Below are 16,442 nucleotides of genomic sequence, written 5' to 3'. Positions count from 1 at the left end.
TTTGAGTCCAGGTCTAGAAGAAAACAAATTCTAAAAATCAAGAGGGGATAAAGATCGAGCACATGTGTTGATGGTATCAGAGAAGTGGATTCTTGACACTGGCTGTAACCTTACATCAAGAAGAGACTGGTTCGCTGATTCTGCGTGAGCTAGAAAAGCAAGTGATGGTGAAAATGGAAATGAAATTGTTTTTTCAGAAGTAAAAGGTAGAGGAACTGTGAGTCTGCAATCATCCAATGGTTGTATTGACAAATGTCAGGTAAGATCCCAAGTTCTCCATAAATCTGATTTCAGTGGGCACATTGGAATCATAAGGCTGTTCATATCACTGTGAAAATGTTGTGCTGAAGATTGAACGTGGCTGCAGAATTGTCCTGGAAGGATTAAGATCTGAAAGTCTATATTTTCGTCATTAATGGATCACATTGAAGAAGCCAAAGATGAAACACCCCTCATGGCATAGGACTTGATCAATGAGCATGAAGGGATTAAATCTTCTTGTTAAGAAAGGATATTTAGACAACAATAACGAGGTCTCAAATCTCTAGTTTTGTGAGAATTATCTTCTCGATCAGGATTCAGGACCATAGTTTGGGCGATGGTGGTCACGAAAGCTAGGAGCTAGTGCTGCATAAAACCGCAGGAAATAAAGTTTGTAAGGTATTAGAAACCTAATCTCTAGCTTGAAATTAACGTTAACAGCGAAACGTCTCTGTTCTTAACCTGTTTTGGTGACCAAGTTATTTAACAGAAAAAGAAAGTCGAATACTTTCCGGTGAAAAATTAAGACTTTACGTGTTCTAGATGAGCATCATAAAACAATTGAAGGTATGTACAACTACTTTACGATCTGATGATCAACCAGGAGTGTGAGTCACACATCTCTGCGGCTATACAGTCTTTAGAGACGCAAAGCAGTGATCCTTCCTCTGTATTCTTTCCACTCGTGGAGAAGTGCTGGCTAGGCTTTAGAAAGAAGATGATGTTTGTGTTTTACTTAGCCATTTGTATGACTTGTAATAGAGCTACATTGTGGGACGTGGGCAAAGAGATTTTCCATAAGCAACTCTCCTCTGCCCCCACAAGTTCTAGATAAAGTTATTTCCGGCATATTAGGACTGATCACTGATGACAGATTGGTAAGATATGGAAGCGATGCTTCAGCTACAATACTTTGTTGGATTACAGCATTAGAGAGTGTTTCGAGGGTCTCGAGATGTGTGTACCGGTATGAAAATTCTTGCCCTTTATTCTCTCCCTCTCATTTGATTCTTGTGACTGTGTATATGTTACAGAAAAGTGTATGTGATACTCTGAACAGGACGACTACTCGGAGGAATTGAGGTTTTTACCAGATTAGCATGGAGGGCGATTATTTACTTACTGTTATGGGTTGTGACAAAATTTGGAGAATTTATGTGATATAAGAAGTAATGATGTTATTAAAATTGCAAACCTCTCCTCGAATTGATGGAGGGCGTTTATTTACTTACTGCGATAGGGTTGTGACAAGTGACAAAATTTGGAGATTTATGTGATATAAGAAGTAATGATTGTTATTAAAATTGCAAAACCTCTCCTCGAATTGATTTAATACCCTAAAAAAGAAAACACAAAATTACAGTGAATTCTGGAATTACAAACCCTAACTTCCTCTTCGAAACCCTAATACAACAAAAATACTTGATAAAAAAAAAAGTTTCCTTAAAAATAGAGAGCGTGTGACCCAAGTTCTGGAACCAGTAGATGAAACCCTAATTTTTCAATCCCCTTTGTTCCAAGAATCATCGATCGTACAGCACAGAACGACACAACGGGCAAGTGTTTTTGCGTTGAAGCCACTCAATGAGACAGCGATCGTGGAAGACATGGGAACAAGTCATGCGTGTAGGGACACCAGTTTTTTTGGAATCCGAACATGAGAGCTCGTCGAGACAGATTGAACACGGCTCTGTTTCCATACTCTTCAGTTCCTCTGTATTCATCTTACTCCCTAGTAAAACCATCCTCAATAACTCCTCGCTGTTAACCACGACGGTCTGGTGAGTAATTCTGACGGAGATGATCAAGTAAAAACCGTTACTGCCAAAACCTAACGCTGTTGCAGCCCTTGAGATCTCTCTTTCTAAACTTAAGGATAACAAGTCGTTGTGGTGGCTAAGGAGTTGATCTTGGAGAAGCCCTCGGATGTGGTCGCGACTTAAGCTACGGAGATTGATGAGAACGGGAGGATAAACCGACCGATCGGTATCAGAGATCTCATCGACGTAGATGATGATTTTCTTTTCGTATCCTTCTGCTGGGAAAAGTTTCCTCGCTTGGAGGATGCGAATTTCCACTTGGGGAGGAGTGTTCATGTTTTTGAAACGTAAGATTCCTCGCAAACTTCAGAAGAGATACTCAAGGAAACCTAAAAATCTTAGAGAGAAACAGAGGAGAGAGTGAGAGAGAAAATAATGAAAATCAATCGAGAATGAATTGTGAAGCTTAGGGTTATATATATATATATAAGCGTTGTCAATTGTGATTTTTGTTACGCGCTTTTACCGGTCATATACTCAGATATCGACCATTCCTTTTTTTTTTTTTTTATGTTTTGTGATAAAGTTTCCTTTTTTTTTGATGTTTTGTGATAAAGTTTCCTTTTTCTTGTCAACTAGTAATAAATTTCTTTTTTTTTGTTTAATTGGTTTAAACCCTAAAATTCGTTTTACTTTACTACTTAGTTTTAATAAACTCAAAACACCTCTTATGGGGAAGTAATATATAGTGTTTTATACTTTCAATATTTTTTAGTTCAAAAACAATTATGGGGAAGTAAACCATGAAACTGCGTGCCGGAGATTGAGGTGGTGGAATCAGGAACCGGGGAAAAAAAAATTGAGATGATGTAGCTGGAAGAAGGAATGTGGCTAAAGGCATTTGTAAGATCTATACTGAATGAAATTGGTATCTAATATTCCAAAAGAGTTTGAAAGTCTCACTAACTCAAGGTTTTCGAAGCATGAATTAAGTCTAGTTGATTTTGGGTTGGCTTTAACAGGGGGAAGCAATATCGCTTGAATATAATTTTGTTGGTCTCAATGCGATAAGCTTTGACAAAGGGTGCTATGTTGGTCAAGAGCTGGGTCGGGAAACTGGGACGGGAACGGGGACAGGAAACAGTAAATTAAAAATTTATAGATACGGGTACGGTATATATGTATATAACAAAATAATACACATACATTGGAGCTAAAATTTTTTTCTAATATTTCAAGAGAGTTTTATCATTTCCTAAATCCACAAATACTATACTACTAAGGGAAATAACCACTCTTGATCGTTAATATATACTAGGAAAAATTTCATATTAATATAACCCTTCCCAAATTCCTAGAAACGTTAGAGAAACGTTTCCGAGTGTCTCTAATCAGTACCCGTCCCCGAAACGTTTCGGAGACGTGAGACGTCTACAAACTGTCGTACCCGTGCTTCATTAGTTATAGCTCGTATTCAACACCGAGGTGTCATCCGCAAATGCTTAACTTCTATACGATTCTTAACTTCTTCTTTTGAAATCCTAATACAAGAACAAGAATACATGATAAAAAAAAGTTTCCTTAACAATAGAAACGTGTGACCCAAGTGTACAACCAGTAGATGAAACCCTAATTTCAATCCCCTTTGTTCCAAAATCATCGATCATACAGCACAGTACGACACAACGGCAGAGCCGTGCCTACAATAGGATAAAAAAGGCAATCGCCTTAGGCCACATCTTATATATTAAGTTTAGAGGTTACATTTAACAAGTGCATTATAGTTTCTTTGGTTATTTGTCGGGTACATATGTTTATTTTGTTCAATTTCATCCTCAACACCATAAAAGTATAAAAGTTTTCACCAATTTTTTAAAATATTATTGTACATTTGATTAATGATTTTTTCACTACAAGAAAGAGGGGCTTTTCCGTCGAATTATTTACGACGATTCGTAGTCGTCGTAAATTTACGACGACATTACGTCGTATTTACGACGATTAAAAATTTCGTCGTAAATTCGACGTAAAAAATAACCCTCGTAAAATCGTCGTAATGTTACGACGATATTACGACAAGATTACGACGAATTTTATTTCGTCGTAATCTTGTCGTAATATTTACATCGATAATACGACGAATTGTCCTCTATCTTGTAATTGACGTAAAATCAATGTAAATGTGATGTAAATTTTATTTCGACGTAAATTTGATGTAAAAATGCAATGGTAATATGTTGGTAACCAAACAAAAAATTCTATATATACCCCTTCTTCTCTCATTATTCCATCAACCCAAAAAAACATATAAAGACACAAATTTTTTGAGTCTTTGAATGTTTAAGTAAAACTTTTAGTAGTTGAAATTTCTATCAAATTTCAGAAACAAAAAGTCAAATATTTGTTTTTGAAATGTCTATATACGATCTACGAAAGTGGATGTATACGCCCAAAAATGGTGATGGGTCGTTGACTGAAGACTTCAAAAACGGATTGGAAATATTCATGTACCAAGCCGGCCTTCTGGAAACTGTAATTGAAAGCGGCAAAATGTATTGTCCTTGTGTGAAATGCAAAAATAGGAAACATATTCTTATTGACACTGTCTGGCAGCATTTATTGAATAGAGGGTTCATGCCCCAATACTTTATTTGGTATCAGCATGGAGAGGGATATGGTCAAAGTAGTGGTCAGATGGCTGCACGGAGTACTAGTAATCATCAAGAACATGTGGATTTTGTAGCGTCCAATGATTATCAAAGTAGTCAAGTTCAGGGTGAAGATCATGATAGGATGCATGAAATGATTACTGATGCATTTCATGAAACACATGCTGATACTGTTGAGGAGCCCAATGCAGATGCGAAACGCTTTTATGATATGTTAAACGCAGAAAAGCAGCCTCTGTACGAGGGATGTAGGGAAGGTTTATCAAATTTATCATTGGCAGCTCGGATGATGACAATAAAAACAGATCACAATCTATCTGAAGTTTGCATGAACGATTGGGCAGATCTTATTAAAGAGTATTTGCCAGATGATAATTTGGCTGCTGAAACGTATTATGAAATTCAGAAGCTGGTTTTTAGTCTTGGATTGCCTTCTGAGATGATTGATGTTTGTGTTGATAATTGTATGCTTTTTTGGAGAGATGATGAGAAGCTTGAAGAATGTCGTTTCTGCCAAAAGCCAAGATATAGACCACAAATTGCTGGGCGTAAGAAGATTCCTTACCAACGAATGTGGTATTTTCCTATCACTGATAGGTTAAAAAGACTATATCAATCCGAACGGACAGCTGCGTCGATGAGATGGCATGCAGAACATTCACAAACAGATGGCAAAATGACTCACCCGTCTGACGGGAAATCTTGGAAACATTTTAACACCGTACATCCAGACTTTGCTAGGTCTAAGCGAAATGTTTATCTTGGTCTTTGCACTGACGGGTTTAGTCCATTTGGTATGTCTGGTAGGCAATATTCATTATGGCCTGTGATTCTTACGCCATATAACCTTCCTCCAGATATGTGCATGCAAAGAGAGTTTTTGTTTCTAAGTATATTAGTCCCTGGTCCAAATCACCCGAAGCGGGCCCTTGATGTGTTTTTGCAAGCACTCATACATGAGTTAAACCAGTTGTGGCATGTTGGAGTACGAACATATGATTGTTCGAGTGGTAAAAATTTTACGATGCGAGCGGTGCTTATGTGGACAATAAGCGATTTCCCGGCATACGGAATGCTATCAGGTTGGACAACGCATGGGAGGTTATCATGTCCTTATTGTCTTCATAGGACTGATGCATTTCAGCTTAAACATGGTAGGAAAACCTGTTGGTTTGATTGCCACCGTCGGTTTTTACCACCAAACCATCAATATAGAAGAAATAGGCGTTTGTTTATAAAGAACAAATTGGTTCGTCTCCCTCCACCAGTGTACCTAACTGGAGTAGAGCTTAAAGCGCAAATAGATCATTGGGGTGGACTTGAAACGGTCCCCCTTGGAGGAAATTGGCACACTCCTGCGAATATGCCTGACGGATATGGGGTTCATCATAATTGGCACAAGAAAAGTATATTTTGGGATCTGCCTTACTGGAAAGATCATTTGCTTAGACATAATCTTGATGTTATGCACATTGAGAAGAATTTTTTCGATAACATCATGCATACTGTTTTGAACGTCCAAGGAAGAACCAAAGACAGCGTTAAATCACGGATGGACTTACCCGATATATGTAACAGAATTGAGTTGCATATGGTGAGTAATGGGAAAGCACCTGTTCCTGTATTTCGGTTGGGTGCTGAACAAAAAACAGCTTTGTTTAATTGGGTATCATCAGCCGTGAAATTTCCTGATGGATATGTATCTAATCTGGCTAAATCTGTGGATAAAGGACAAAAGTTTTCAGGGATGAAAAGTCATGATTGTCATGTGTTTATGCAACGGTTACTTCCTTTTGCGTTTGCTGAACTCCTACCGGGACATGTCCATGAGGCACTAGGAGGCATTGGAGCTTTCTTCCGTGATCTAAGTACAAGGACATTATCAGAAGATGTAGTTGCACAACTGTCTACAAATATTCCAATATTGTTGTGCAATTTAGAGAAAATATTCCCACCTGCTTTCTTCAATGTTATGGAACATTTACCTGTACACCTCCCTCATGAAGCAGAGTTGGGAGGACCTGTTCAGTTTAGGTGGATGTATCCGTTTGAACGATTTATGAAGCATTTGAAGGGTAAGGCCAAAAACTTAGCAAAAGTTGAAGGGTCTATCGTGGCGGGAAGTCTGACAGAAGAGACTTCTCATTTCACGTCTTATTACTTTGCTCCAAAGGTTCGTACACGCAAACGGGCTCCAAGACGTTACGACGATGGGGGTGTAGGACAAAGTTACGCAGTAGAAGGTGTGCCTGATATATTCTCACCAATTGGACGTCTAAGTGGGAAACTGAAAGAAACCCGTTGGTCAAACGAACAAGACTACCACAGCGCACATACATATATACTTCTGAATTGAAAGGAATTGGCACCTTACGAGAGGTACATAATTATAACCATGTATGATTAAAATTTGATATATTGAACATGCGAAATGTCATTAACAATGTATTAAAATTTCAGCACTTTCGTCAGTCAAGTCCGAGAATGCATTGACGGTGTTTCAGAAGATGAAATTAACAAGCGAAAAGACCAACATTATGCATTGTGGTTAAAAGGTCAAGTTGAGCATGATGACATGACATATGCAGTATGGTTTCATGAGTTGCTCCTAGGTCCTATTTCGAAGATAACTACTGCAGCTATGTATTTCACACGTGGCTATGTTTTTCATACTTATAGTCATGGCACTCAACGGGCAACTACAAACTATGGAGTTTGTGTACGAGGTGAAGTAGACTTTTATGGAATCATCAAAGAGATAATTGAAGTGGAATACCCCGGATTAGTCAGAATGAAAACTGTTCTATTCAAATGTGATTGGTTTGATCCTACGGTAGGTCGTGGAGTGCGCATGAACAAATTTGGAGTGGTAGATGTAAACGCATCTCGGCAATACAATAAGTTCGAGCCATTTATACTTGCATCTCAAGCAGAACAAGTCACCTTTGTTCCATATCCTCGAGTTCGGAATACGGGAATTTCATGGCTGGCGGTTGTCAAAGTTGCTCCACGGGGTATAATTGATGGTGTAGATCTCCCGCCAATGCAACAAGATGATTGTGTCGACATTACAGAACCGGATGTTGAAGAAAATGTTCTTTTAATTGATCCACGTAATCGACAAGTTGAAGATCTACATGGGGACGAAACTGAAGAAGGTGTTGACGAATTTACGACAAGCAGTGATGATGATGACAATGATGATGAGGACACCGAGGAAAATGTTGATGAAGACTAATTAAATATGTTGACATTAATTAATTGCATGCTTTGAACGTTTCACTGTAACATTTGTCAAATTTAAATTTTTGTTTATATAAGCTTCTTGTTTTCATCTCCTGGGGACCCGGTTAGAAAATTTATCAAGTGATCCACCATACCTCTATAATATGAAGATTGAAAATTTGTTTATGTGTTGACTTGAACATATGTTGACTTTTACGACGAATTTACGACGATTATTAAGAAATCGTCGTAACTTCGTCGTAACATGCAAACCCTAAACCCTATAGGGTTTAGCTTTCCCAACTTACAAAATGGTTTTTGGGTTCATTTTCCTAAGTAAACTGATGTATTATATAAGGGTCTGTAGTGTAAGGTTCAAGAACTTGTAGAAATGTGGTTTTTATTACGACGAATTTACGACGAATGGGAGTAATCGTCGTAAATTCGTCGTAATATACCATCGAGATTACGACGAAATGTAACCCCTAAATCTTAAAATCAATCTTTTATGGGGTTCTGGGGGGATTTTGATGAAGAGAATGAAATGGCTTACCATCTCATAAGGTAAAACAACTTTCTAAACAAAAAAAAAAAAAAATTCTAAAATTGACATATATGTGTTTATCAAGTAATCTTAAGGTGTTATATACATTTACACAAGATGTATGGATTTATCTTACATCTTACTAAAATCTTCATTAAGTTATGTAAACATGTTAGAAAGTTATACACACCACATTTATCATGAATAGACATGCTTGTATGTCCTTATGGATGTTTCAATTTTTGAATTTCATCAGTTTTGTATAGTTTGTCGTTAATTCGTCGTAATATTACGACGAATTTACGACGATATGTGTATACACAGCCGTTTTAATTTTAATGATTTATACGATTCGTCGTAAATTCGTCGTAATGTTACGACGAATTTACGACGAATAACACGGATCGTCGTAAATTCGTCGCAAAGTCCAGATACACCCACGTGTGTTTGTCTTATTCGCTTTGTGTACGGTGGGAACTTTGCGACGAATTTACGACGGATTCGTCGTAAATTCGACGTAATATTTACGTCAAATTTACGACGAATATAAATTCTATATATAGGACCTCACCCCTTCCTCATTTCGTCGCTCATCTCTCCTTCCTCTCTCGCTGTCTCTGCTTCCTCCTTCCCACCTCCTCCTTTCGACGCAAAAAAAAAAAGGTAAATAATTTTTTTTAATTACTTCAAATTATAATAATTTTAAATAGTTTAGAAATTCAAACGGTTTAGGTCGGGAATTAGTTTAGGCTCAGAATTTGTTAGATTTAGGATCAGAATTTGTTAGATTAAAGATCGGAATTTGTTAGATTTAGGATCGACATTGTAATTAATTTGAAAAATAATTTTTTTCCGTTTTGCAGACGATGCCTCGACGGAAGACGCATTACATCAATTTCATGGCGGACGGACATTCTTCCCGGGCGTCTGCCTCGGGAAACACCGGGACCGATGTCCCTTCCTCATCTTCCGGAGCCTCTCAGGTTCCGAATACCGCGGAGCCGTCTCCTCCACCGCCTCCACCACCGCCTCCACCACCGCCTCCTCCACCGGCTCCCGAACCGGTACCCGCCCCGGCTGCCGAACCGGTACCCGTCCCTCCTCATCCGTATGCCCAGTTTACGGTTGAGGATTTACTAGCCTTACCGGGACGGGGGGCTTTACGACGTCTGGTTCCCGGAAAAGCGGAACCAGGCTCTTATTGGTAAGTAAACTTTTTTGTTTTTTATAGTTTTTAAATTAACGCTTTAATTTACTTAAATATTAATGTAATAATTTTTTTTTTTTGTTTCATAGGTTTACTTTGGATAATTGTGTCGGTCGGAGCGTTTCCGACTGCATTAAGAGTCATTTCGTGGAGCCGCACTACAATTGGAGCAAGGTGTCGCAAGAGACGTGCGACACCTGGTACAAGTGCTTCGCGGTAATATTTTTAAATATTATTTATATCATTTTAAATTGTTTTAAATTTAATTAATCTTACTTTTATATTGTTTATCTAATTTTTTTGTTTTCTTTTGCAGCAACGGTGGAATTGGGACATCGGGATCAACGAGACGGTCCGCGATGCTTTCGTGGAAAAGGCGAAGAAACGCCTAGTCAACACCGTTTCCGATTGGAAGCGGAAATGGGAGACCGACGGCGACGACGCAAAGCCGAGCTCCATGTCCACTTGGTGTTGGAACGGGTTGAAGGCGTATTGGGTGGACCCGCATGCCCAAACCACCGCTGCTAAGTGTTCGGCCGTCCGAAACCGGGTCGATCCGGTGACTGGTGAGAAGTTAGTGACCCCGCACACTTCTGGCCAAGTATCTTTTGCGGGAAGACGTCTCATGATGGTAAGTAATTAAATATAATTTATTTCATTATTATTTTAATTTTATTTATTACTATAATTTATTAAATATTTTTGACTAATAATGTTTATTAATTGGTAGGCCGAGGAGAACGGAGGAGAACTACCTCCAATGACGAAGCTCTTCGAGACCACTCACCGGAAGAAGGACGGGAGCTTTGTCGACACTCGGTCCGAGGAGATCTACAATGCCGCTATGCAGCGGATCGCCGAGCGGGAGACCCAGGCCACACCTGACGGTACTATCCACGTACCGTTGACCGTCGCTGAGCAAGACCAGATTTTCGAAGAGGTATGATCTATTTCAATTTTTTAAAAATTTATTATATTTATAATTACTTAATAAATAATTAACGTTTTTATTTTCCATTTGTAGGTCGCTCCGAAGAAGAAGGGCCGAACCTTAGGGATGAGCTCTATTAGAGACTGTCCTGCCGCCACGGCTTCCGGATTCCACCGCCCGCAGGATCCGCAGCTTCGCCAGGAGCTTGCTACGGCCAATGCTGAGATCACCACTCTCAGGCATGAGCAAGTGGCCCAGAAGCAGGAGCTCACCGAGATCCATGATCTCTTCGACATCATTGCGGAAGCGGTTCCGCAGTTGGCCACCGCAATCCGAGCGAGGCAACAGCGAGCACGGAGGGTTTTTGAGACCGGAGCTACTTCCGGTACTGGACCCTCGGACCCGCAGACGCAGGGCGGTCAGACTTCGGCTCCGGTCCCAGCAGTGACGGGCGGTCAGTCTTCGGCTCCGGTAGTGCAGACGGAAAACGTCGGTCCAGCAGCGACGGGCGGCCAAGACGGAGAGCTTCCTCGTGACGTCGATCTCGACCTCGACGATTACGACTTTGTATAGATTAGGTTTTTTTGTAAAAAACAATTTGTAGTAATTTTTTTTTATTTATAAATTATTTTTGAATTTAAATTTCAAATTTTTTCTATTTTTAATTTTTTTATTATTTTAAAAATTCATTAATTAAATTAAAATCGAATTAAATAATTAATTTATTAAAATCGAATTAAATCGAATTAATCGACGTAAATTCGTCGTAAATTTACGTCGATCTAACGTCGAAAAATTTAACGACGAATTTACGACGACTACCTTTACGTCGGATTTACGTCGAATATTTACGACGATTTAACATCGATAATTAAAAATTTATTTTTCCCTTAATTGAAATTCTTCGTCTCCTAATCGTTGTTAAATCGATGTAATTTTACATCGATTTTACGTCGTTCTTATGATGGAGTTATTTCGTTGTACATCCGTTGGAAATTTTACGTCGCATTTACGACGAATTGTTTCCGACGATTTTACGACGATTTTCCGGAGTTGGTAATTTTACGACGATTTTACGACGATTTGGGTTTTACGACGATCGTTTTACGACGAATTGTAATTCGTCGTTAATTCGACGTAAATGTTCTTTTACGTCGAATTTACGTCGATATCTGCCGACGTAAAAGCCAATCTTTCTTGTAGTGTTTATATAACTTCATTAAAGGGCCACATTTGAAATTTAGCCTAAGGCCTCTAAATTCCTAAGCACGGCACTGCACAACGGGCAAGTGTTTTTGCGTTGAAGCCACTCAGAGAGACAGCGAGCGTGGAAGACATGGGAACAGGTCATGCGTGTAGGGACACCATGCTTTTTGGGATTCGAATATGAGAGATTGTCGAGACAGATTGAACACGGCTCCGTTTCCATACTCTTCAGTTCCTCTGTATTCATCTTACTCCCTAGTAAAATAATCCTCGATATTTCATCCTTGTCGATGTTAGGTGGAGGAGAATCATAGTTAACTGCGACGTTCCGGTGAGTAATTGTGACGGGGATGATCAAGGTTAAACGGTCAAAAAATAACTCGGGAATATCCATGTTTGAAAACGAAGATTCCTAGCAAAATTCAGAAGAGTGATTCAGAAATTCTGAGAGAGAAACAGAGGAGAGAGTGAGAGAGAAATTATGGAAAATCAATCGAGAATGGATTGTGAAGCTTAGGGTTATGTAAATGAGATATAGATAAGCGTTGCTAATTGTGATTTTTTTTTTGTTTCGCGCTTTTAGCGGTCATATATCGATCAGTTTCCTTTTTTTAGGTTTTGTTATAAAGTTTCCTTTTTCATATCAACTAGTAAGAAATTTCTTTTTTTTTTTTTGTATGTGATTTAGGTTGAAATAAATATCTTTGGTGTATACACTACAAAAAATGTGGGTATTAATAACGGTCGTTCAACGCTATTTATCACATAACATAGCGTTTTCTTAAACGCTCTGACAGCGCCCGTCATTGTAGGTCAGACACTTTAAATAGCGTTTATAGCGTTTATTGCGTTGCTATTGTTATTGTTTATAATAGCGTGTAATAATTGTTATGATTTGATTGTACGTATACCAATTGTTTTACAAAGATAACAAATATTTTGTGTTATTAAATTATTTTATAATAAAAATAATTATTTTTAATAATAATAATTAATTTTAATTAAATTAAAATATATTTTTGTAATATTATTTTAATAATAATAATTTAAAAAATAATTTCTTATTGAAAATACCATTAAACATTTCCATGTTTACAAATCCAAAATCATCAACATCCAAAATCATCAACAACCAAAACCAAAAATCATCAACATTATCCTATCAATCAACCACTAATAACCCTTCACAATCATCCCTAACATAAACACTATCATCATCAGAATGTTCACCATCGAGATCTTCAACTTCTGGTACAGGCAAAGGCGCAGAACCTAAATCCTCCTTTGTTTCCAACTCATGATAGCCTCTAGGTGGTGCTCTCATAACAACATACCAATTTGAAGAATCATCTTCCCTAGAGTAGAATACCTGTTTCGCCTGAGAAGGTAGAATGAATGGAACTTTCAAATATGCTGCTTGGTTCATATGAAGATTCACAAGAGTGAAGCCATCTTCTTCCTTCACACCATTCCTTAAGTTTGCCCAATTGCATCTAAACAGTGGTACTTTGAACATGTGGTAGTCTATAAGTAGAATCTCCTTTATCACTCCATAATATGTAAGCATATCAGCTACTTGTCTTGTATTTCGTGCACTTGATCTACACATGCTAAATGCTTCATAAGTGACTCCACTGTTTTGTGTCTTCCGCTTAACTGCATCTGTATGAAATCGCTGCCCATTAACGATGAACCCTTTATGTGATAAAGCGACATTTCTAGGTCCAAATGCCAACCATTTTGTCTCCTTGGAATGTCCTTCAGTTGTGTCTGAATGAAACTGATGGAGAAAAAACGCAAATTTCAGAGCAATCAGTTTTCTAACTTAAAAATCTGAACATGAACATCAAGTAATCAAACTGTATATTCAGTAAAAAAAAAAAAAACTGAAGATGATCATCAAGTAAACAAGGTAACAAGATAACAAGCTGTACATTTACTGAAATGGTAATCAAGAAGAATGATGAGGACAACCTTTTTTTTAACCCATTCTGCAAACTGCTCTGTATAGTTTTTCCACAACAAAATTTCATTTTTTGCACATCGAGCATCAGTAGCTTGTAATTCTTCCAAATGCATCCTGATTTACGATAAACAATTATTATGAAAATGAAGTAATCATTTTAAATAGCTGAAAATAAATGGTAACCTCTTACCCAACATATGGTTCCATACAAGCCATGTTCATTAGCACATAGCGATGTGCATTGTCTCTATCTTTATCAGAAAGGGTGACCTCTTTACCCTTCTGCAGAGGCCGGCCTTGAAGCACCATCCTATCATCGTCAATATCTTTATTACGATTAGGTCTTTCTTGAACTGGTACTGAATCTTGAAGGAGCTCTAAACAAAATGCAATGCATTCTTCAGATAAATACCCCTCAGCCATACATGCTTCTGGCTTTGCATGATTCTTAACATAAGCCTTTAGTTTTTTCATGTACCTACAATTCAGTCAAGATATATGAAATATTATACTAACATTAGTTGAGGAAATACATACAGTAGTGAAGTAATTGAGTACATCAAACCTTTCGAAGGGATACATCCAGCGGAAGTGTACTGGTCCTCCTAATCGTGCCTCTTTTGATAGATGTATTGGAAGGTGGAACATGATATCAAACAGGGATGGAGGGAAGAACCGCTCCATTTGACACATTGTTTCCACAAACTCAGTCTCCATTAATAAAAGTTTCTCCGGGTCAATGCTACGCTGGCACAATCTGTTAAAGTAATTGCATAATCTGGTAATGGCAATCCTAGGTCCTCTAGGTAACAACCCTCTTAACGCAGCTGGTAACAAGTTTTGTACTAGGACATGATGATCATGCGACTTCAAACTAGCTATATTAGGAGGGCTAAGTGAAATGCAATTAGCAATATTACCACAATAACCATCAGGACCTCTAAACATAGCTAACCTTTGGCAAAAAATGGTCTTCTCTTTCTTGGATAACCAATAGGCTGCTGGAGGTAAGTATGTTTTCTTTCCCCTAACCTCTGCGTGTAAGTGCTTTCTGATTCCAATATCTTCTAAGTCTTTTCTTGATTTCAAACCATCTTTCGACTTGGCACTTTGCATCAAGGTAGACAATATAGCATCCGAGACATTCTTTTCTACGTGCATCACATCAAGATTGTGACGAACAGGCAATTCCTAAGACAGTACACAATAAACTGTTAGGCATGCATATACGTGTACAACAATCTGAGAATATAGTTTATAGTTACTCTACTTTACCTTCCAGTAAGGTAGTTCAAAGAATATTGATCTCTTCTTCTATCACCATAGATCATTTGATTCTTCACACTCTTCTTCTTCAACCAGCTCATCATCTTCCAAATCTGTTTTTTTTCTTTTTCTTTCCTTATGTAGAGGTCTTTCAAAGTCATTCCTAAACGCCTTTACTGTCTCATATATTTCAGAACCTGTCTGTATCCTATTGGCACTCCCAAATTCAACAGTGTTGTCAAACCAGCCTTTTTTATATCTGTAAGGATGGCCAGGCGGTAGTCTCTTTCTATTTCCCATGTATACATGCTTATGGCTAAAATTAATCCACCTACAAGGAGTATCCTTTCCACAGACGTTGCAAGCTTGTTTCCCCTTCACTTTACATCCAGACAATACTCCCAAGCCTGGATAGTCAGTGATACTCCAAAGCAATATGGCTCTTAGTGTAAAGTTCTCCTTTGCAAATGAGTCGTACACTTCAATACCCTCAGACCACAAATCTTGTAAATCTTCAATCAATGGTGCTAAGTAGACATCTATGTTATTACCAGGAGCTGTTGGACCAGGGATCAGCAAAGTTAACATTATATTGTCAGCCTGCATACACATTGTTGGAGGCGTGTTGTTCACCAACAACACTGGCCATGTGCTGTGATTGGTGTTTTGCAAGGAGAAAAGGTTCATCCCGTCTGTAGAAAGTCCAAGTCTAAGATTCCTTGGTTCTGCAGCAAAGTCTGGCCATTTGTCATTAACTTGTGCCCAAGATATAGAATCAACAGGGTGTCGCATTGTACCATCTTCAGTGCCATTTGTAGAATGCCAACGCATATGCTCAGCCATCCTTGTTGATCTAAACATCCTCCTAAATCTGTCTTTGATTGGAAAATATCGAAGGATCTTCGCTGGAATCCCTATCTTCAGCTCATTACTGTGCTTATCCTTCTCCCATCTAGAAACTTTGCATCTTGGACAGCTTTCTAGCTTTTCAAACTCCTTCATATACAGTATGCAATCATTCTTATAAGCATGAATATTGTCGTAGCCAAAACCGAAGACCTTCAGAAACTTTTTGATTGCGTCTGTACTCCTCGGAAGAACATTGTTTTCAGGTAGCATATCTTGAATTAAAACCAACAGCTGATCAAAGTAGTTCTCAGACAAACCACTCTTAACTTTGATTCTGTAGAGTCCCATGATTGCTGCAACCTTTGTGTATTTGACACAAGTAGAGTACAATGGAGTTTCAGCTTCTCTTAACTTTGTCCTGAATTCAGTTTCGTCTACAGCTTCATTCTCTTCAGTGTCATGCGTCTTACTTGGATTACCTTCACCTATACAAAATGCTGTCTTTAGCAATTCAAAAGCCTCAGTTTCAGATCCAGGAGCAATATCTTCTGTATCATC

The 16,442-nt window shown here is 38.3% G+C and overlaps 3 protein-coding genes across 3 annotated transcripts; 1 reads left to right on the top strand and 2 right to left on the bottom strand.

Annotated features, from left to right (window-relative positions):
- Positions 1-1,784: 1,784 nt before the first annotated feature.
- On the bottom strand, positions 1,785-2,357 carry LOC18014450 (E3 ubiquitin-protein ligase Praja-1). The gene has a single exon (XM_006396728.1). It carries the CDS (start codon positions 2,355-2,357, stop codon positions 1,785-1,787), a length of 573 nt encoding a protein of 190 aa, XP_006396791.1.
- A 549-nt stretch (positions 2,358-2,906) lies between these two features.
- Positions 2,907-11,170, top strand: LOC112085249 (formin-like protein 14). The gene is made up of 6 exons (XM_024154442.1): positions 2,907-2,924; positions 3,044-3,112; positions 9,443-9,663; positions 9,756-9,882; positions 9,983-10,066; positions 10,862-11,170. The coding sequence occupies exons 1-6, from the start codon at positions 2,907-2,909 to the stop codon at positions 11,168-11,170; spliced, it is 828 nt and encodes a 275-aa protein (XP_024010210.1).
- A 667-nt stretch (positions 11,171-11,837) lies between these two features.
- On the bottom strand, positions 11,838-12,197 carry LOC18014449 (putative RING-H2 finger protein ATL37). The gene has a single exon (XM_006396727.1). It carries the CDS (start codon positions 12,195-12,197, stop codon positions 11,838-11,840), a length of 360 nt encoding a protein of 119 aa, XP_006396790.1.
- Positions 12,198-16,442: the final 4,245 nt, after the last annotated feature.

The sequence above is a fragment of the Eutrema salsugineum genome, unplaced genomic scaffold, assembly GCF_000478725.1.
Source record: "Eutrema salsugineum unplaced genomic scaffold, Eutsalg1_0 scaffold_3, whole genome shotgun sequence".
Classification (NCBI taxonomy): domain Eukaryota; kingdom Viridiplantae; phylum Streptophyta; class Magnoliopsida; order Brassicales; family Brassicaceae; genus Eutrema; species Eutrema salsugineum.
This window is presented reverse-complemented; position numbering and strand designations above follow the sequence as displayed.